At 35.8% G+C, this 21,985-nt stretch overlaps 1 protein-coding gene across 4 annotated transcripts; it reads right to left on the reverse strand.

Moving 5' to 3' along the window:
• Window positions 1–1,898: 1,898 nt before the first annotated feature.
• Window positions 1,899–21,526, reverse strand: LOC117400547 (epithelial splicing regulatory protein 1-like). Of its 4 annotated transcripts, none has more exons than XM_034000680.3 (16): window positions 21,167–21,525; window positions 20,611–20,739; window positions 19,416–19,529; window positions 18,390–18,504; window positions 17,361–17,459; window positions 17,189–17,243; window positions 16,378–16,488; window positions 16,159–16,291; window positions 16,037–16,079; window positions 15,015–15,316; window positions 13,418–13,633; window positions 12,178–12,364; window positions 10,685–10,856; window positions 8,406–8,556; window positions 4,438–4,560; window positions 1,900–3,662 (listed from the first exon to the last, which is right to left on the reverse strand). In XM_034000680.3, the coding sequence occupies exons 1-15, from the start codon at window positions 21,296–21,298 to the stop codon at window positions 4,477–4,479; spliced, it is 2,043 nt and encodes a 680-aa protein (XP_033856571.2). In that variant the 5' UTR covers window positions 21,299–21,525; the 3' UTR covers window positions 1,900–3,662; window positions 4,438–4,476. The 4 variants fall into 4 exon arrangements, with proteins under 4 accessions (XP_033856566.1, XP_033856571.2, XP_033856569.2 ...); XM_034000678.3 differs by having other exon boundaries at window positions 12,166–12,364; XM_034000675.3 differs by lacking the exon at window positions 4,438–4,560 and having other exon boundaries at window positions 1,899–3,662; window positions 12,166–12,364; window positions 21,167–21,526.
• Window positions 21,527–21,985: the final 459 nt, after the last annotated feature.

A 21,985-nucleotide genomic window follows, 5' to 3' on the forward strand; every position in this document is an offset into this window, starting at 1 on the left:
GTCTCCATGTGTGCTTGATAGCAGGGGCAGTGCTGTAAAATCTACCGCCCCTCGGACAAGAAGTTCCACCGGTTTTGTAGCTGTTAACACACTATGCAAATTTCAAAAAGTATGATTACGGGCCCTAATCGGCTGGCATAATTCTTTCAACAAGGTCCACTCCTCCCACCCCAGCATTAGGATTCCTTAGAAAGACATCCAAGGTAATCAGTAAAAACTATGTTCCTTTTTTAGGTGCTTGTAAAAGCAGTTGAATTAACATGCTCGATTTTGAAGCGCATATTACGTCCCATATTTCTCAACAGTAGGACACCTCAGCAGTGTGAAATCTAAATAATTACCGAAAAAAACACTGTATACAACTTGTTCAGATATCGAGCATATTGGCAAAGAAAATATTTTTGTGTCACTGAAAAGAATCAAAACCACCCCGTTGGAGAATGGTGGAATCATCTGATAGAAGTGATGTGGTTAGAAAGAATAGGCTATGGTAACAGTGATATATTGTTTTAACTTATTAAAAGGGAGTGGCCAGAAGATTTAATCAATGAGATATGGCCTTACATTACTGTAAAGTGTCAGTTGTGTACACTCAAATACAAAGTGTAAAAATGTTTGATAGCAATGACTTTTGGATAATATAATGAACGAATGTCCTTTCCAAAAACAAATAAAAAAATTGTATTCACAAAGAGAAACAAAATAAATATACAAAGCTGTTTTCAGAGAACAGAGAGCGTGATTAGGAGGAGCATCCACCCCTGCAGGTTTGCAAACTAAAACCCAGAAATGACGCCATAGCAGCTTGGTGCCCTGAAGCAAGACATGTATTCAAAGGCCTCACCCTCTCTTACCCCACCACCTTCAGTAAACATATTAGGAAGGGTGGATCTCTCTTTCATGGCTGTCTGGCATTAAAGCATCAACTTTTCAGAGAAATAGTTTGGAAGGGTTTTGCTTTGTGTCTTTGTTTTCTTTAGGTGAGTTCTGTGAATTTTATATAAAAATCATGATAAGCCCACTTGTTCAAAGACCTTTGTGGAGGGTCCCCCAGTGACCCACCTATTATAGGCACTGCCATGAGGTGTCCGTGGCAAGTCTTTCGATCATAGGGAATGATAGGGAACGATGCAGTGGGGTTAGGGAAGGAAATCGACTGGGGTTGGTTCAACTCACCTTACCACAGTGACCCCTACTGTTCATGAGTCCCACGAGTCCAGGCAGACTAGTCATGCTGGGCCCTTGCCTCCAGAGTTAAATTGCTTGGCAACACCCAACTATACCAGCTAAAACTGGCAAAAACAGCTGCCACTGACACTTACCAATTTTCAAAAGACAGTAAAATGTAATGTCTGGCTACTATTTTAACTTAATATGACCTTCTGCCCACCCGAAGTGCTCATGAGACATGAGACGACTGTATATAGTGTTAACGTTCACATCAACTTCATTAAAAAGACATATACTACTGGTTTGAGTCTTCTTTTCACATTAGAAGCACAGGTATATTTACAATATTTTATTCAAGCATTACACATAATACACAAATAATCTGTAACATATCAGTGTGTACATGTAATTCAATTAAAGAGTGGACTTATTATTGGCATACATACAAGGGTAATGCATAGGAATACTATTTCTCTCAAGCATTATGTTTTTGGAACTAATGACAGTTGCATTATACTGCTATAAATTATACAGCTCAAGGACAAAAATTGAATTACTTATCTTACTACTTCAATATTTTCACCACGATCAAATACTAGCATTTTCATTCCATAAATGGTTAATCATTTATATATAGTTTTTTGTATTTCATGAAAAATAATAAAAACTGGACATGCACATTTTATGGCTATTTAAAAACAGAACAAACTTATATATATATATATATATATATATATATATATATATATATATATATATATATATATATATATATATATATTTCCAGTCCTGAAGATTTGAATAGTTTGCAAATGACTGAATAGCTGAATTTTATTTTTGATGCTACAGGGAGAAGGAATACAGTTTAGTAATACATTGCACCATTCATTGAAAATGAATTAAATGGTATCAATTGACTTACCAATTGTGTCTCTAAATGCTAACAAGTTTAGTAATGCAATGAATACTGGTTTTGATTTAAATCCAATTGCTGCATATTTATTTGAAATGAACATGCAGTTCAAGCATTTGGCAACACACTGTACAAGAAAACAGTCAGTCTTGTTGACATTCACTAGAATTTCTTGTAGCTTCAATTTGGCATAACAGGCTGGAAAGCAAGTGTAAACATTTAAATATAAAATCATTGTGCAATATATCTATCTATAGGATACCAGTGAAACAAATTGAGCAAGCAGTTTATACAGTGTTGACTTGAACACTATTAAAGCGTTAGAGAATTATAACATTTTTGTCTGCTTTGCGAGCATTAAATCACGGTCTCACCTGTAGTTTTTCTACATTCAGTGATACCTGCAGCTACAGCATGTCACTGACTTATTATTCTTTGGAACATAAAACCAACCAATTCCATTGGTTTTATTTAGTGTGACCATTTTCTTAAGACTAAGTAACTAAATAAATGTTCACATAGCAAACAACTAATGCAATCCCTGTGCAGACTTTACAACTCTTGACTAATATATATATATATATATATATATATATATATATATATATATTTATTTATTTATTTTTTTTATTTAATATAATTTACAAAGTATTTAAAATAGCAATACTATTATCAGATGCAGGTTTACTATGACATGGTTACTACATAAGGCTGGAAATGCATATTGTCAGCCTTGATGCTTAACTGTTAGTAATTGAATCATGATAATACCTGTATTTGAAGATGTTCTTACTTAAGTGCTGTATTCCCTATGAACTATTTAACTAAAAAGGCTGGCTTGTCTATCTGGACTTGGTTATTGTTGGCATGAAGATTCTTCTTTATTGGCACTACAGCTCCTTGAGGATTGATAAGCTGGACATGAAAACCAACAACCCATAATCCTTCTCTCTCCCCTCTTGAACATTGCATGCAATATTGTACGATACAACAGTATACAAACAAACAAAAACAAACAGTAACAGGCATTGGGTTTGCATTGGCATATACAATAATGCAGTGGCTAACATTTTCAGTTTAAGGCTTCAAGTAACACCTTGTGCAATTCAAAATAAAGCTGCTACAGCAATGAGCTTTTTCTGCATTCATTTAAAAAAAAAGATACTTTTACTTTACATACACATGAATTTAGAAATCCGAGATACTCAAGCTTATTATTTACATCAAAAAAGTTCAGGCAAAAGCTACACTAAATCAATTATTTATTTATTTTTTTAAACATGCGTTAAGCTCCACTTTGTTATTCGACTCACAAGGTTTTATAATGTGTCCCCATGATATTGCGCGTTGGCCTTTCTACAGCAGCTGAAGGTCCACACAGTGGAACCCAATGTGAGAATGGTTCCTGTCTTGCACAGCTTGCTTGGCTGACTGCAGGGCGGGGCATGTCAATAAGGCATTGCTGCTGGGCTGTTCATTTGCTTGGCTGACTGCAAGGCGGACATGTCAATAAGGCATTGCTGCTGGGCTGTTCATGCAAATTATTCATCATCATCATTATCACAGACTCAGGACGATTCTGTTCAAAGAGAGAAAAGAAAATTGATCCAATCAAGGCATTGCCTTTTAAGACGTGAAATGACTACTGGAGGGCTTGGCAATATCCCAGCACCACAGAGGTAGGGTCGGAATTGTTTTAACCCACCACCTTCTGGTACACATACCAAGATTAAGAACCAACCTCATGGCCACTCATTTTAGGGAAGCTGTACCTCTGTCACTTCAAATGTTTAAGGCATGGCTGTGACTGTACGTTCAGTCTTTCCTCATTTCCTCTCAGTTTTAAAAGTACCCTGGTATAGATTTTCATGACAGTAGAGGGACAATGGAGACGACACTTCCATTCATAGTTGTGCAAGCACACGTCAGTCCTAATCTAAACATCCTCTGTGCTCACTGTTTGGTGGTTTTGTGACAGAGACCACCAAACTCACTTATGACCTGAGTTGGAATTTGAACCCGTCTCCAGAAGTGATAGGATGCGTTTTGACATATGCCCTGTGGTAGATTTGACTAGGATCTCTACATTTCCTTCCTTTTCTGCAGTATCATGCAATGGGAACACATGGCGCGTGGGAGAGCTGAAATATTTCAAGATGCCTTTTAAAGTGAGGTACAGCAACACTGAACAACTGCGTGGAGATACAAAGCCCAAATCCTTGCTGAAATTGCAAAACCACCAGAAAATGTGTCTTTCCTTTTGATACGCTACATTATCAAAAGGCCTACCACACCACAGGAATTTGTGAAACAGATGCCCATTGACCCATGAGGTGATCCTGGTTGAGCCTTACCTTCCTTTTCTTCACAAGATGTTTAATGGGAAGGGTCCTTTAAATACAGACCCATTCTTTGGGATGTGCGAGTAGTGTCCTGGCTTGGTCATGTGCATGTACAAGTCCATCTTCTGATGCATACTATGATGTAAGTTTGAACATACAGATCAGCAGCCGTGCATAGGACAGTATTGCTCATTAACATAAACAGCATCTCCCATTTAAGGCACAGGGCTTTCATTTCAGCAAAAATAATGTTGACGGGGGAGACCTTTTCCTTAACAGCAGAAGTACAACAGTTGCTTTTGTTATAATTGGGGCCCTGTGTTTTTTATAACTTTTTTTTAACCTGTAATTTACTCCTACAGCCCCAAGATGTCGATAAAGCCTCCACAGTATGCCACATAGAGCAATCATTAAAAAATCATCCCATGAAGTTACTTCAACCATTTGAATTGGTCATCCCATTACTACAAAGTACGTATTAGTAGATTAATATACAGAACACTGTAGATGGCTTGCATTTATTTAACCCTTACATCCCTGTGAATAAGTTTAAAAGGACGTTTTTTTCAATATTATTTCAGAGAGCTCCCGAGTGGCGCATCCAGTAAAGGCGCTCCTCGCAGGATGTGCCCTATAGCCTGGAGATCGCTGGTTCGAATCCAGGCTATGTCACAGCTGACCGTGACCGAGAGTTCCTAGGGGGCGGCGCACAATTGGCTGAGCGCTGCCCGGGTAGGGAGGGCTTAGGTCGGCAGGGGAATCCACGGCTCACCGCGCATCAGCGACCCCTGTGGCCGATAGGGCGCCTGTGGCTCTGCAGCGGAGCCGCCAGATCTGTGTTGTCCTCCGGCACTATAGGTCTGGTAGCATTGCTGTGGATCTGCAGTGCGAAAAATGACGGCTTGGAAGGAGCACGTTTCGGAGGACGCGTGTTTCAGCCTCCGTTTCCTGAGTCGCCGGGGGGGTTGCGAGCGGTGAGCCGGGGATACAGATAATAATTGGGCATGCTAAATTGGGGTGAAAACCGGGGTAAAAATAATTGGCGACGACTAAATTTATATTTAAAAAAAAAAAAATATATATATATATATATATATATATTATTTCAGAGAACTCGTAAGTGTAAATACATTATTTTCAATTTAGCAGTACACTTTTACGCAAATCATTTTGTAAAAAAAAATAAATTACATTATCTTGATATATGGATCTCACCGGGTACAAATCTAAATTTCATCAACAGCAGAGAAAATCCGTCATTTTCGAAACTTTCCTAGAATTAGGTTCTACGTTATCATATTGAAATTTCTAGCACCTTGTAGACAATACTATCATAACATCAATGGGTATGAATATTTTTTAATTAACATTTTTGAAGTTTTGCAAAAAAATTGCCGAAATAAACAATGTGCACATCTATTTCTTGTAACTTTTTTTTCCTCATCCACAAAAGCTAAACTTTTGCTACCAAAGATTTTTCCTAAAAATTTCTAGAAATTATACATTTCCATTGGGGTACATAGACTACAACTGTGTATATTATTTTTATATATATATATATATATATATATATATATATATATATATATATATATATATAATTATAACCATTTATTAGAATCGGGGCATTTGATAGATTCTGTACCATATGTAAGCTGTGTTTATTTATGTTTTTCTTTGTTTTGTTTTTAGTGGTTTTGTTTCGTTCTTTGAATATAATATAAAAAAAGGTTGTTCATAAGAAGCCCATAAGTGTTACTTACATTTGCAAGAAACAATCTTTCAGCATCCACAGAATTGGTAACAACTGACAAATATATTTTAGTCTTTCTTGCTAAATTGGGAAATAGTTCTGAATTTCTCAAAAATTCAGTCAATTCCACTGTCATTCTCTTTTGCATATAGTCGATGTCCCTCCATTTCTGTTTACAGTCAGCATCAAACCCTGGAACACAATCTAACGGGAGGGGTTCTTTATCCAAACTACAAACATGTTGTGGGTCTAAAATCCTTACTGCCTTCAGAAACTTGTGAGCTGGATAAATAAAACATGTTTTTTTCTACACTGAGTTGTAGTAACTTGCACATTTTTCACAAACTGTGGAAAGTTTTAACAACACACTATTTGTTTATTCTACCACCTGTACTGTGGATCTCTTATGCCAGTGCTCTGTACTGTATGTATTTATTAATTCTGCAACCTTTATTATACGTTTGATGAATTCTAACGTTACAGCTTTCAAAATAAGTTATACCCATCAGTGCGCAGCACACCAGGTGGACATTGCTGGGTAAGCTTTTTCTTAAACACAACCATTTCTAGAATGGCAATAATTGTCCCTCGTAATTAGGGGGTGTTTTCCAATTAGCCAGAATTTAATGGGTTGATTACATCATTTTTCTTTTGATCAGTTTAGCTGGAGCGGCTACACAGACATCTGGAGGTTTAGGATTGAATTGCAGGTTAAAAAAACAAGTTGTGGAAAACACAGGGCCCTAGTTATAATTCTTGAAAAAATTTGATACAAATGCTGAATGAAGCAGATGTGTCATCACAGTTCAATTAAAGTATAACAATGCTGGGGATCACGCTGGGAAGTTGACTTAAGGATCCTGTTACATTTTTTAAACTTTTTTTTTTAAATAGCGGAGTCTGTTTTAATGATCTAAACAGCAACAGGTCACATTTACTCTTAATAAATTCGTTAAATGCTAGAAGCAAAATACATTGGAATTTGGATTGAAATGTTTTAGGGTGTAGATATTTTGGCCCAACTTTGTTTAGATCAGAACAGATGTTAGTTCAGACTTGCTTTTAACTTTATAAACCCACCCAGTTTTCTTAAAAAAAAAAAAAACTTTCCCACGCTTAATTTATAGATTAGGCAGATTCATGTTTTGTCTGCACTGAAGAGAAAAACAAAAGTCACAAACACAATCTATGTAAATGTACTCTGCAGTGTTCAATTAGCAGCAATTACCTGGGTTTTTTTATTTTTTTATTTTTTAATAAAGCATAAAGTACACTAATATGTTGAAACATCTATCTTTAATAAAAGCATCAAGGGGGTGGTTCCTATTAATTAAAATGTCACTGAACACGTAAGCTTTTTACACAAAAAGAAAGCAAACTCATGCTCAGGCAAGCCGGACTGAAAAACCTTGAGTGCTCCACCCTAGCTAGCAGCTGGCTAAGTGCAAGGACAACAGGGAAAACCAGTTTTTATTTCACAGACGTAGGTGGGTTGTCATAGTGGCTCACTCTCTTTTGATACTGAAATAATCTTTAAGCTCTCTTTTCAGTTTTCTGTCGAGGCTGTAGTGTTGGTACAAGAGCTAGTTATGCCGGTTCAATAGAAAATAACAAAAACAAAGTGAATTTACTTTTAGTTCAATGTTCTGTATTTTCTATTGTCAATTTTGGCAAAACCCTGCGCAGGGTTTTTATTTAAAAAAAGCAAGACATCAGCAAATGTGTTCCATAAAAAAAAAAAAAAAACACAGAAGTTGATGGTATTTTGAAGTCACTCATTAACAACCAAAATGACTACCTAAAAAAATCAAACATTGTGACAACTCAAACCAGCCCAGAAATGGTCCGATACACATTATTTTACTTTTACTAATTACTCGATATATGCCACATGTATTATTCATTGTCCAGGTATATTTTACCTTACGAATTTATAGAGAACTACATATATACACACAACACTGAAAGATTCCAACAATCCTAATTGACTGAATGCAAACATTTCTCAGTTCATTTTTCAGACTAACCATGTTTTAAATATTTATCTAGAGATGTAACAATTTTGGTGCACTCGTATCACGGATAAAAAAGGCCTTTTCATTTTCTAATACCAGCTGCCTTCAACATAAATAAACAAACATACACCTTAAACTGAATTAAAGACTTTCTTGGGTCATTACTTTCAGATTCCCTCCTTCTTAGCTCCTGAGTATAAGATGTTACGAACCTGGTAGCCCTGGAAAAAGTTGAGAATATCCTTGACACCTGTGTTGCTATAGGCCAGACTCTGCATCCTGACCATCGGTCCAGGCTGAGCCACGGTGGAGGTGGCAGCAGGCGAGGCAAAGTAGTTCAGGCTGTTTGGGGAGCCAGAGGGGCTGAAATGAAAGAGTAGGTTAATTTTTTTTTAAAACAATGGGATAGATTTAATAAGCATTTGCTTCAGTGCAAAGTTAGCATCATTTTGTTTTTATAAAAGAAAAAAATGTTAATGTTACTTTAAATAAATAAAATGTTGAATTAAGACATGTGACATACATTTTTTTTTTTTTTTATATTAACAATACCAGTTAGCAGTAAATAAATGACGTGTGACCCACACCCTTTAAATAATACAGACTAGAAAAGTTTTCACGAATGCCCAAAATGCTGTGTTTCATTGAATAAATATAAAGTTTAATGAACAGCACCCAATATCCCACACTCCCCGGCTCTCTTGACAGCCAGTAACATCCATTTGCATAGAGAATACAGAGCTTAAATGTACTACATGCAAATGTATTTGATGGCCTTATAAAGATAGCACATTTCATTTTCACTGTAGTGTCTCTTATCATTTTGCAGCTGAAGAAGTCAGGCACAAAGGGGAAATCATTGCTGGGGACACAGTGATTGTTGAAACTTGGATGTTCTGGCTACTTCCAGCACTAGGCAACATTTTGCTTCTTATTTTATTGTGGTGCCAAGAGAGCTTTTAAAGAAAACCAGTCTTTTTACTTTATTGCAAGTAACACTTATCGTGGGGTTGTTCATTCATGTCTGTAGCAGTTAACCTTGCAAAACCTTCTTCACACTGAAACTCATTATCCAGACGGACAGTTTGGCAAGTCAAAGAAGTTCCTGTCATATCCATAAACCTTAGCCAGTGCTGCCACCAGTCAGTCAGTCATTAACCCACTAATTGTTCATGCCTTTCCATACTCATGAATTTTAAGATCAATGTTAAGGTAATTTAGACCAATAACTGGTTTGACATGAAAATTAAATTAGACTTGGTTAACTCTTTTTGTGTAGAAGAACCAGTGAGGCAAGCACAAATCTTGAGTTGCCATTTGCTAAACCTTCATAGATACCGCCACCTGATTAGAAAAAGACAATTGAAGTTGTCTTAGAAGTACGAAATAAAGTAGGTTTTGAAGTTTTTTACTTTTTCCACAGATCCAATAATATCCAACCAGCTAACGTCAACTTATATGACCTACCAAATGTAACACTGGCAGACTCAGGTTGGGGTGGGTCTGACTGATAGTGGCAGTTTGTCGATTTGTCCCACAGAATGTGGTAGCATTGTTTAAGGTGGTCAGAGCAGGTTGGGCAGGTTGTTCCAGTACATTTCATTTTATATTCCACTGTTCAAAATGTACATAAAAATGTGTTATTGCTCTGTGAAATTCCATCAAAAGATAATAATAATAAAATACACAATGAAAATGTTTTTTATTTATCCAGTGTTGTTTCTCGGCTCCTTCAAAGAGCTGTTGGACATATTCGTTGCTCACTGTAATAGGCTGTCAATATTGTTGTTTTGAATGCTACCAGGCAACATCAAATTATTTCAGGAATAATATAAAAAGAACTAGTCAAACTAGTTTCAAAGTCAAGCATTCTATAAGTTTAATGCCCTTATACTTTTATTTAAAAATGTTAATTCAACTTGTTAACCTTACAGCTATGGCCAAAGGTTTTGCATTACCTAGAATTTTAGCATTGAGACATAATAATAATAATAATAATAATAATAATAATAATAAACTATATGAACATAATTTAGATCTTTTATTTAACCATGAAATCAAAGAAACTACAAAATGATATTGCAAAAGTCTACCGGAAGCCATAACAGTAGTACAGTATTTCATATTAGATTTCAAAATGTCATTTTTCAATTTGTCAGTTTTTCGCTAAGTATATGGAAAACTACAAAGTTGTATGTAATTCAATATGGTAACGTAATGTTATTCAGCAGGTTTCAATCGACTTTATGAAGCAAAATTAGTTAATTCTATAGGGTGATGCAACACTTTTGGCCATACCTGTATGTGCTAAATAAGACAAGAGGTACAGACTTGGATCACAGTGAAATTGAACATAGTGCCATAGTGCCAATAACGCTAGCTGTATCTGTGATTTAACCCAGGACTAGCTTTCTTTGTCAGTTACTGTAGCACTTAGTAGGTGATTTTTTTTATATTCTCCCCTCCATTCTCCCTGTGTGCCATGCCCTACCTTGGGTAGTATGCAGCGTAGTTCACAAAGAGCTGAGTGCCAGCGGGGTAGAAAGCTGTGGGAGGCTGCAGGGCCCGGGGATTGAGAAGCATTTGGGGCTGGTAGAGTCCAGCAGCTTCTGCAGGGATAACGGCTGTAGGGGGAGGATAGACATACCCAGGAGAAGACAGACCTGTGAAACAGAAGAGAGAAGCACGCTGTAGATGCAGACAAATTCAATAATGCACTAGGACCAATACAATGTAGGGGGATGTAGAAGAAAAGGGTTTTCAACATGGAACTCAACGTGATGAGGAAGTCAGGAATCCACATACCATTTTATTTGAAAGTGAGGTTTGTTTCTGTGTCCACCTCTCTATAAGAAGGAATGTTGGGAGTATATTTTCTTTAGTAATAGGGGTGGTTAGATGGCATATTTACTAAATTATTCATTATCAACAATGTCTCAATAGAGGAATCTGTTGGGCTAATAAATATAACTGAACGCTGGCGAGCTCTCGGCCAGCAATACAAACTTAGACGTTTAAGCTGGTGTTTTCAGTGCCCACGCTTTACAAATTTGTTTACAAACTTCATGTGTGGGAATGGTTCTTCTAATTCCACATTCTAAAGATCAAGGGCAAAAACAAAAACCTCTTAGTACAGCGATGCAGCCAACACTTGGTGAAAAGACAGAATTTCCCAAGAGAGCACACACAGAGATTATCAACCTCCCAGCCTAGGACCCTGTTGCATAGTCTAAACTTCACCACTACTAGAAACCTCATAGTGACCGCACTCTCAAGCCCATCTAAACCAGAATTGATCTACACAGAGATTAGACCACAAGTTTACACACATTTGAAAAAACAAGACACTGCATAGGATAGCTAGCTGTGTGATGGGAGCTAATTTAACAGTGAAACTCATAGGTGGTGATACATATCGAGCTTTACAAACTGCTGAAGAGGTTTTTGGATATCACTGAACTGCATGAATAGAACCAAATAAGGAACAGATTATTTGTACTTTAAATGGTAAACAACTCTGTGTCTAATCTCCAAAAAATGTAATGAGTGAACACCTAAAGAAGTTATTCTGATAATGCTTTTAATGTTGTTTTTTTCTTTTTTTATTAAAGTCTTCATCATGTAGGTAAAACTGAAATGCAAAAAATAAGGCAAATATAGATTATTAATTTATCGATGGGAAATAAGGCAAATACTTATAGATTATTATTACAGACAAATCGTGTGTGATTTTTTTTTTTTTATCATATAACTTATTTGTAAAGTTGTTAAATGAAAGCATCAACAGAGTAACTTGTTTTTTCCAAAAGAAACACAAACGCATCTTAGATTCCTTCCCACATTAGACAGTAGAAGTCTCCATTTTTATTATTTTTAATAAAAAAAGAACCCAGAAATTGAAGATTTAAAAAAAAGCTCCAGCACCTACCAGCATGTAGCGTAGAGCAGCACCAAGACCCAAGCAAAACTTACGTCGTAACTTACATGGCGGAGGGGACAGGCCATTCCGATTTAATGTGCCCCCCATTAATACAATATTCATATCTTCTGCTGAACACTGAAAGACTTCCACGTAGCGGCCCTTCATGGTTCTCTTGTGACACTTCTGCGCTGTCAGGAAAGCCCACTCTGGGGATTTCATCTGGATGAAGGCGTCTCCTGAAGGACGACCCTGAGAGAAGAAAACATTACATTGTTAAGAATCAGCCCTGGCAGTAGAAAAAAAAAAAAAAATAATAAACATATAAGGGTTGAACCAACGGTTTGTCAAATTGCCTTTCTGATGCATCCTCATTTTTATTATTTTTATTTTGTTTTTGCATTTCACCAGTGCAAGAAACATACAATAATTTATAGGTTAAATAAAGCCTTTCATTGCAAAAAAAATAAAAAATACATCTATAAAAAAGAAACTCTTTCGCTTCAGCCATTGCAGAAGGCAAACTTTTTTTTTTACTGGACAAAAAAAAAAATAAAGGGTGAAAAGTGCTTCAGACATTACACATTTATAAAACACCATGCTTGTTTTACTCAATTTTTTTAATCAATACACCATTGGTTCTATAAAAGCTGATAATTTTTGTTTTATTATTTGGCAACTTCTACAGTATATCTCGTGCCCACGACTTACTATCTTACTAAGTCGTACACACAAGATATATATTTTTTCTCTCATGTCCCCTCCCAGGCTCCGTAAACTTCAAGGGTATATAAGGACCTTTTTATTTTATTGTGTTACATGTTCCCATGTGTTGCTACAACTGTTTATGTAAGGTGTGTGTATTGTTTTATTATTTTTTTTTACATTTTGACCACTTTTTGAAACTTTTAAATTGCATTCCCTGCCTCAAGATGGTTTTCCATGTACCCGCATGGACCTCTCAGAACTACATTTCCCATCATCTTCCTGCTCACATATGTAACTGAGATGGATTTACCAGTGAGCAGGAGGATGATAGGAAATGTAGTTCTGAGAGGTCCATGCAGGTACATGTGAAGCCATCTTGAGGCAGGGAATGCAATTAAAATTTTTTAAAAAGTGGTCAAAATGTAAAAAAAAAAATATTAAAACAATACACACACCTTACTTAATAAGTTGTAGCAACACATGGGAACATCTAACACAATAAAATAAAAAGGTCCTTATATACCCTTTCAGACAACACTGTATAACCTTGGTACACACTGGTCTCACAGAGGAAGTGGATGGTATTTCTGTCAATACCTGCTGGTTTAACACCATGTGGATGCCATGAGGCCTGATGTCCATAGTAAACTCTGCGAGAAACTCCAGTATGTCCTCGATGGATGCAATGTAGGGTAGGCCCCTCAGACGGACACAATCTCTGACGCTGGGAGGGGGCACGAATGGCTGAGGTAGTACAGGAATGATGGGAGGGGCTATAGGAATGAGAGGCGCAGATGTATACCTCTTCAACACCTGGAGAGAAACAGCAGTCTATTAATAGGAAAAAAAACCTCGAAGTTCACTGTTTCTGTGAAAGTGTGGCCATTTACAGATCCAAACATTATGATGCTTTATCATGGGAGAAGGGTGGTTAAGTGTATTAGCCAGACTACTGTACACAAATACTTTCAGTTCCTTGTCATTGCTGAATAGACATGCAAGTCTAGTAGATGCTGTATTGACCAATGTAAAATATGTGGTTTATATTGCTATTTTCAGAAGACAGTAAACAATGAACAACCTCTCGCACCACTTGCTAGGCTGTAGTTGGTCTACAGATAACAATTTGACTTCAGCTGATAGTATTGTTAATCCTGTATCTTTCACAAGCACTAAGATACATCATAAAAAGTGTAAAGCTGTCACAAATTAACCCTTATTGGTATATTAATAATTAAAAGCCATCAGTGCAAGGCAAGCACATGTTACTCCAAGTTACAAAAATCTTTGAAGTGGCTTAACTGCATATCAGACCACTCCAAAAAGCATTATTGTACATCAAATTAAGCTGAAGAATCTATCAGTTCCTAATAAAATGACACAAGTTCAAATGCATATAAAGCAGTAAAATAAAGTGTGTGTTTGTGTAAAATGTTGCAAAGTCAAAGAACAATATTTTAAAATCTCTATAAGACTGAGGAAAGGATTTTAGTGCAGCTATTATTTCTACAAGTGTTTGCACACCTAACTCTCCCAGCATAGGACATTGTTATCTGATCAATTTGTGTTATCATGTTTGATTAAGGGTTATTTACACACACACAAATAAAGGAATTAAATGCCATTACTCAAAGTGAAGAAATAACTGAAGTTAAATTTCACCCCGGCTTGATCACATGTCTAATAATCAGGAAGTGAGGACAATTATGACCGCCAAAAGCAGGATAAGTATGTCACAAATAAACAATTTGAACTCTTAAAATGGCTTAAAATGTGCTGCTAAATATCTACCATCAACCCATTTTGTATCAGTACATTGACAGTTAAGTCACATGACATATATATATATATATCAGCAGGCCAAAATACATTTTGGATACTTTTCTATTGTTATGGTATTTATTTCTAAGAATGGGCATGAGTTTAAGGATGCATTTCCAAAGTATATATAAATGGACAGAGGCAGCTATATATTAAATATTATCAAAAACCTTCTGGTACGTAGAATATATAAATGGACAGAGGCAACTATATATTAAATATTATCAAAAACCTTCTGGTACGTAGAAAATTAACTACATCAAAACACACACGTTTGTAACCCAATGCCTGACTAGTATTGTTTGAATTACAATCAGAAAAGAAGAGCAAGGTATCAATATACTATTGAAGACAATGAAGACAGTTTACTAACCTGCTGCACCTCTGCTGCAGTGCTTTTAAACAGTTCGATGTACCTCTTCCCCAGAATGTCCTTGTGTTTCTTAAGGGCGTTTTGTGAGAATTCCTCACAAGCAAATAATACAAAAGCATCCCCCGTAGGCCTGCCATCAGGGTACTTGACAAAAAGGATTCCTTCTTTCTCATCGGTGACAGGGCAGCTGGGACCAAGAAATGCTAACACTTCTTCAGCAGTGGCGGTGAATGGGAGACCACGCATGCGAACGATCACTTGGTTCTCTTTGGAGAGGAACTGAGCTACTTCATTGGAAGTACCTACAGGAGGAAGTTAAGACGTGATTTGTTTTGATGAGATGCCGTCTTGTAGCAATGTGTGTTTAAGTGTGTTATACTTAACACTAAGCAGACAGCTAAATAAATAAAAGTGAATTGCAAAGCTGTTAAACACTGGCAGGATCATCTACATTATTGCACAAGCTGAAAACCAGAATCGAGCAGAGGTATGCAGGCTACTGATCCTGGAGAACAGAGATCAGCCCTGCTTTTTATTCACTCTGCGTGTGCTCAGTGTCTGGCCAGTAGGGTTCGCTGTTGCGCGATGAGGAGAAAGAGTCCGGTTTCCGCAACCCCACCCTGGGAGCGTCAGAGCCAATGTGACGCCCCCTTCGGAGTCCCCAGCAAAGTTCGGCCTCTTTGCACCGCCCGGACATGAACCTGTGCTGCCAGCGACTCATCCTGTGCTCTCAGCGAAAGTGCTTTAACTGTATGAGCCACTCGGGAACCCCAAGCTTTTGTTTTTTGAGCGGGTAAATATTTTAAGACCACAGAAGCAAAGAAATAACCACTTGTTGACTTGCAAACAAGAAAAACACATCCATTCAAAATACAAAACTGCTTAAAGATGAAAACTGAAACTGCAATAAAAGTTTCTACAGATACCTGCAATTTATAGGTAAACACACCAAGAATCCTTGTTCTTGCTTGTAAATAAATCTAGTTGACATTTATACAAAGTAATGGTACTTGAATAAATACCTCCAGCAATTTTAAGGAAATCCTCGCCTGTGGCTTTGTAAACCTAAAAAAAAGAAGGAATTTATTATTATTATTATTATTATTATTATTATTATTATTACTGACTCTGTATATCTATTTACCTCAATGTATCGATTTCCCATGTGGTGTTTGTGTCTTTGCAGCGCTAGGTCTCTGTGTTCCTCACTCACAAATCTTACCAACGCCTCCCCATTCCTTCTTCCTTGTGCGTTTAGACAGAGTGCAGCTCCCCCTCTGTGAAACAGAACAGAAATCAGATTGATGCACACAAAATAGCATTGGAAAAAACTGGATAGCACCGAACAATAAGTACTACTAACTTTGCAATGTTGAGACCCCGGAAAAATCTGGCAATGTCCTGGTCAGAGGATTGCCAGGGCAACCCCCGTGCTCGGATCACAGTGTTGTCATCAACGATTTCCATTTTGCTGCTGTAGATTTTACAGGACGTGACAAAAGGTTTTATTTTTTTTTGTTATATTGAAAATAAAACAAGAACCACTGCATATTTATGACCCATTTAATTTCCCTGTTTTACAGTACACTTCAATTAACTTCCAGTCATAGGAGGAAATACTGACAACATAAGCAAAAGAGCCAATAACTTCTGGAATCACTTAATATATAACACATTTATACTGCTGTAATGTTGACATATATATCAAAAAATATAGCAGGTGCTGTAGTTTTAGATTGCATCTCTCCCCAAGTATATTTTACAGGTTCCCTCTTGATGTAAACAGTAAAACCTTGAGTATTCAAGCTAACTTGGGTGGGCTATAGTTTGTATATTATTAATTTCTTAGCAGACACCCTTATCCAGGGCAACTTACAATTTATCACATTATTTTTACATACAATTACCCATTTATACAGTTGGGTTTTTACTGGAGTAATCTAGATAAAGTACCTTGCTCAAGGGTACAGCAGCAGTGTCCCTACCTGGGATTGAACCCACAACCCTCTGGTCAAGAGTCCAGAGCCCTAACCACTACTCCATTTATACTTTTTTTGCTCACATCACAGATAAAAGCTAGTTATATACTTCCAGTATTGGAAGAAGAAGAAGACAAAACAAAACACGGATTTAAAGGTAAACAGAATGCAAATTAGTCACTGCATGCAACTTACCAGGTACCCGTTTCAAATTTGTGGTTTACTCTTTCTGGATTAGAGAATCTATGGTCTATGGGAAATGGAATAAAACAATAACTTTAAAAAGCATATTCAAAGAAAGTTGCTTTTTAATATTATATAGAAATATTTATTAATGTGCACTTAAAAATATAGAGAGGCAGCTTACGGATTGGGTCTGAAATCAGTTTCAGAATGATGTTAACCATAGTTTGAACCTGGAAAGCTGCCCCTCTGTAACCGCTTGGATCAGTTTCTATGTTTAAGTCTTTAAAATTCTTGTTAAGGATAATAATTTTATAAATGTATTATTGTTTGATCAACATACAGAGATGTAGAAGTATTTTTTAAATCTTGTAACAAATATATACTGTAGATATACATTATGGGATGTGTTCGCTGCATTTGAAAACAAAACTTGTGAGTACAAAAATGAATGCTACTGTACTTGTGTTTTCTATAATGAGGTCACTACTCTTTTATTACGAATATACTTTAACCAATAAGAAAGACTAACTTTTAAAATAACATTAACACAGTACCATTAACAACACATAATAATGTATTACTGTATATGGAGGGTGTTTGGTGTTGAAAACTATTGTTTTGTTGACTAAACACATTAGACTCTCCCTCATAATGATCTAAATGACCCAAAAGCTGTTCTACTTGCATTTCAAAACACAAGGTTGAAGAAGCCAACACCCAGCTCACAGCCCTACACCTTCACACCCAGTCAAATCTGATAAGAATCTAAAGGCAAGAATAGTGAGAAAAATACTGTCAGACTGACTGTATATTACTACTGTAGAGCAGGCAACAATCTCTGGGGACTCCCAAGCAAAATGTCTGTGATACTCATGATAATTATACAATGCAGCAGTATATACTAGGGAAATTGTTGAAAACTATTTCTGTAGAACAAAAAGTCAGATACTGGGAATAATTTGCTCAATGTTATAAAATTCAAAGAAATGGAAATGGGCCACAAAGACACTATTTCTGTTTTATGTATTTGATGCCTTCTGTCTGTTTAAGTAGGCCCCTTTAGCATGCAGTTCTAACCATATGTGATATCTTTATGTCATAAACCTTCTTAGTTTAATTAACAAGATGTAGTATGGTCAAATCTGTTTTTAACAATCGCTCAAGGCATTGTCTAGAAAGTGCTTCTTCAAACTCTCTGTTTTAAGGATACAATTGGCCATAACTTGAACATCCAGGTCTTTAAGATCAGGTGAATCAGGACAACATTTCTTGAATTCTTTTCGCAGGTCAAAAAATGAATGAAAACATTCAGGCAGCATGACATTCTGTTGGGAAAATAAGAAACATTTGAACTTTTTTCAGAACATGATCTCTTTATATATATAAAAAGGCTTTAGCTATAAAATGAGTATTGAAAAAATGTAATAAATTCTCATTAACTTTTTTGACATGTCGTCGTGAATTTCAAAAACATTTCATGTTGTAATGAGACACTGATGGCATTGTTGAATGTTAAATATGTCCAATCATGTTTTATTCTGAAATTATAGAATACCTCATATATTTTTCTCTCTTTCAGAATAGGTCTCAATCATAAAATGCACATTAATTAATTTGTTAGTTTCTAGATGTAGTAATACAAAACCTCATTGAGCTGTGTAATATGGGATGGTTTACAATTGTATGTAGTATGTGCAATTATTTGTGGGTAACAAGATGTTATGCAATAACAAAACTAGTAATTACATCTTTATGCATTTTAATCCTAAATACAATATGTAAGAGAGATTTCTTAACTTATGGCTAAAAGTGTTGCATCACCATATAGAATTAACAAATTTTGCTTCATAAAAGTCAAATTAAAACTGCTGAATAATGTTATGTTAACATATTGAATTACATACCGCTTTGTACTTTTCCATATACTTAACAAAAACCTGACAAAAATGTAAAAATCGAATATGAAATATTGTACTACTATTATGGCTTCCGGTAGACTTTTGCGACATCATTTTGTTGTTTCTTTGATTACATGATGTTAAGATCTAAATTATGTTGATAATCCTAAAATTCTAAGTGATGCAAAACTTTTGGCCATAGCTGTGGTGTGCTTAACATTATTTTACCACCTCTGTCTTCACCTTTAGTGTTAAATTCTATTCATTTCATGTAATACAGTACATCAGTGAAAAAAACCCATAAAGCAGCTGATGCTCTTTTGGAAGATGAATCCTACCTTGTTGGATGCCTCTGGGTGAAGGACTTGTCTGATATGAAGCTGCCCATCAGTACATAGACAGAATGAAGCTCCCACTCCAAGACTTGGTTCATTAGCCATCAGCTGGTTAAACTGCACAGGAAACAGCAGTTCAATTTACTCTTAAACAAATCAAGTTTGCAACTAATAAAATAGATCTTTACATATAAAATGTTCATAATAATGATAATCAAACTAATTGCTTTTTAAAAATTAATTTCAGTCATCTCATTACTAGAGTAGATCAGTTATACACCTATTATCTCAAACAGCCACTGCTTTATCCTAAATGCATTAAAAATGGCATAGTTTTAAGTAAGAACGCTTTATTTTTATTATTATGTTGTTTTTTTGTTTTCTCTTTTTAGTGCATTCAGAAATTAGCATATTGATCGTTCCTAAACACAAAACAGTCTGCGGTGCCTATAATTTTTGGTTTGAAGATACATAATTCTTTGAATGCCGTATTTATTTTAAATCTGTTTATATGCGTGTAATTCCTTTTTTTTGCATTAATTAAAGTTCTGTAATTACACGTGGTTGTTGTTGTTGTTGTTGTTAAATTGGCAGTATCTTGGATATATTTACATTTCTTTTATTTTCTTCTTAGCGAGTATCTGGGTTTACTGGAGTCGGCAGCAAGGGGTTGGAAGGTGGGTAAAGGCTCCACAGTCATTTATTTTAGAAAAAAAGACCCTAAAAGTAATCTACTTTAAACTACATCCCTCGTTCTATTACATACAAGTATTTGCATTTAGATAATAATCTGCTACTTCACATGACTGTATAAAAACGACTGGCAGATACAATTGTGTTTGTTGTTATATTAGATGCTTCTAAGGACTGCGGCTTTTTAACGTTTAATGTTCTATTTAGCTACAGGCTAAAGCCTACACCATAACTCGATTCTCAATGTTTATCGCATAAAAGACGTTAAAAAAATGTACTATAGATAATGTCCTACAGTGCATTTTGTATCTTATTTTATGCATGAAAACGCAACTAAAGATATTGGATAATTTAAAAACGTTATTTTACATAACTTTTATCACACTAGAAATGGTTATTGGTTAATGGTGTTTTGTGACATATTTTCATTCTAATAAAAAAAATAATAATAATGCAAAGGCAAATACTGCACATGCTAGTTTTAGAAAACGGCATAAATACTCACCTGATTTAAGAACTGCTCCAAAGGATCAGCTGCGGAAATTGCTTCTTCTTGAAGGCCAGTTGCTTCTTTGAATTCTTCTGTCAGTTCCAAATTATCAGGTCTTACTAAAACTTCACGGAGTTTTCCAGTCTGAAGAAAAGGTGGATATTAAAGGCATTTTATTATACTTTGTGTTTTCCTTTGATGTTACATTAGGCCTATAGAAAAAATAAACAATAATTGGTCTGATCTTTTCATTCTTACACATATCGGTCAATGAGTGCATGGTTATGACGTAAGTTTGAAATGACAGGCTACAAGTAAATACTCGTTTAAATTACAGATTGACAAAGTGAAAATCGTGTTTTGAATGAGCAAGTTTGATAAGTTATCAGGCATCATTTTCTATTTATTTATTTATTTATTTAAATTATCCTCTTGCTTGCAAATGCCTTTGAAAAGTCGCCATGGGTTGCATGAGAAAAAAGTTATCAAAAGCATACATAAAATAAATATATATATATATATGCAAGTTTGGGGATAAAAAGTATGAAGAAAAGTAAGCTTCAAAATATACCTTCTTGTTCGACAAATCCACAACTTGCCACATCAATTGAACGAGTTCCTTTTCATCAGATCCCAAATTAGCCCCGTTGAACCCAGATGTTGTATTAAATAAAACTACCAGATAGTCTAAAGTCGCCGTCATGGTGAATACAAAGACTGAAAAAAAAAACGAAACTAAATGCACCTTAATAAAGAAATCCCTGTTTTAAAAAAACCTCACACTAGAATAGTGAACATAAAACAACAACCCCACACTTACAGATGTATCTAAAGCGAAGGTGTTTGCCTTGCTTCAGGTATTTATTAGTGGCTTTTTTAAGATTGCGTGAGAGCCTATGGAATGGAAGCAGCACACCCCCCAAAGCCTCGTAATGGCTGAACTTTCCCTATTTTTTGTACATTACCTGCCCACGACCCACGTGACTCAGGTACAAGATACCTGCCTTGGCTCTGTTATTGGTGATTTAAACAGGGACGTGGCATAGCGCAGCAGAAAGCATCGCCAGCACAAGTACCTGCTTTTCTATATATAAAATACAAGCTAAACAAAAAATAGATACCAATTATAGGTTTGAAATATAAAAATTCTAATTGTAAATGTAACCACCGACCAATGCATCACGGGCTGGTTCCATATTAGACGAGCACTGGGTTGCTCTGGCAGTAGGCTACAATAAAGGTACTTTATACAGCCTGAATGGCGCCATATATTTTACATAAAGTAATTTATTTTTAAACAAAATTAGTAGTAATAAAACATTAAGTGCATTTGCTAGAAAAGTAAGTCAGCCCATTTAGCTTTAATATTCAAGCCCACAAGAGATCATGA

Source organism: Acipenser ruthenus, chromosome 4, assembly GCF_902713425.1.
Source record: "Acipenser ruthenus chromosome 4, fAciRut3.2 maternal haplotype, whole genome shotgun sequence".
Lineage (NCBI taxonomy): Eukaryota > Metazoa > Chordata > Actinopteri > Acipenseriformes > Acipenseridae > Acipenser > Acipenser ruthenus.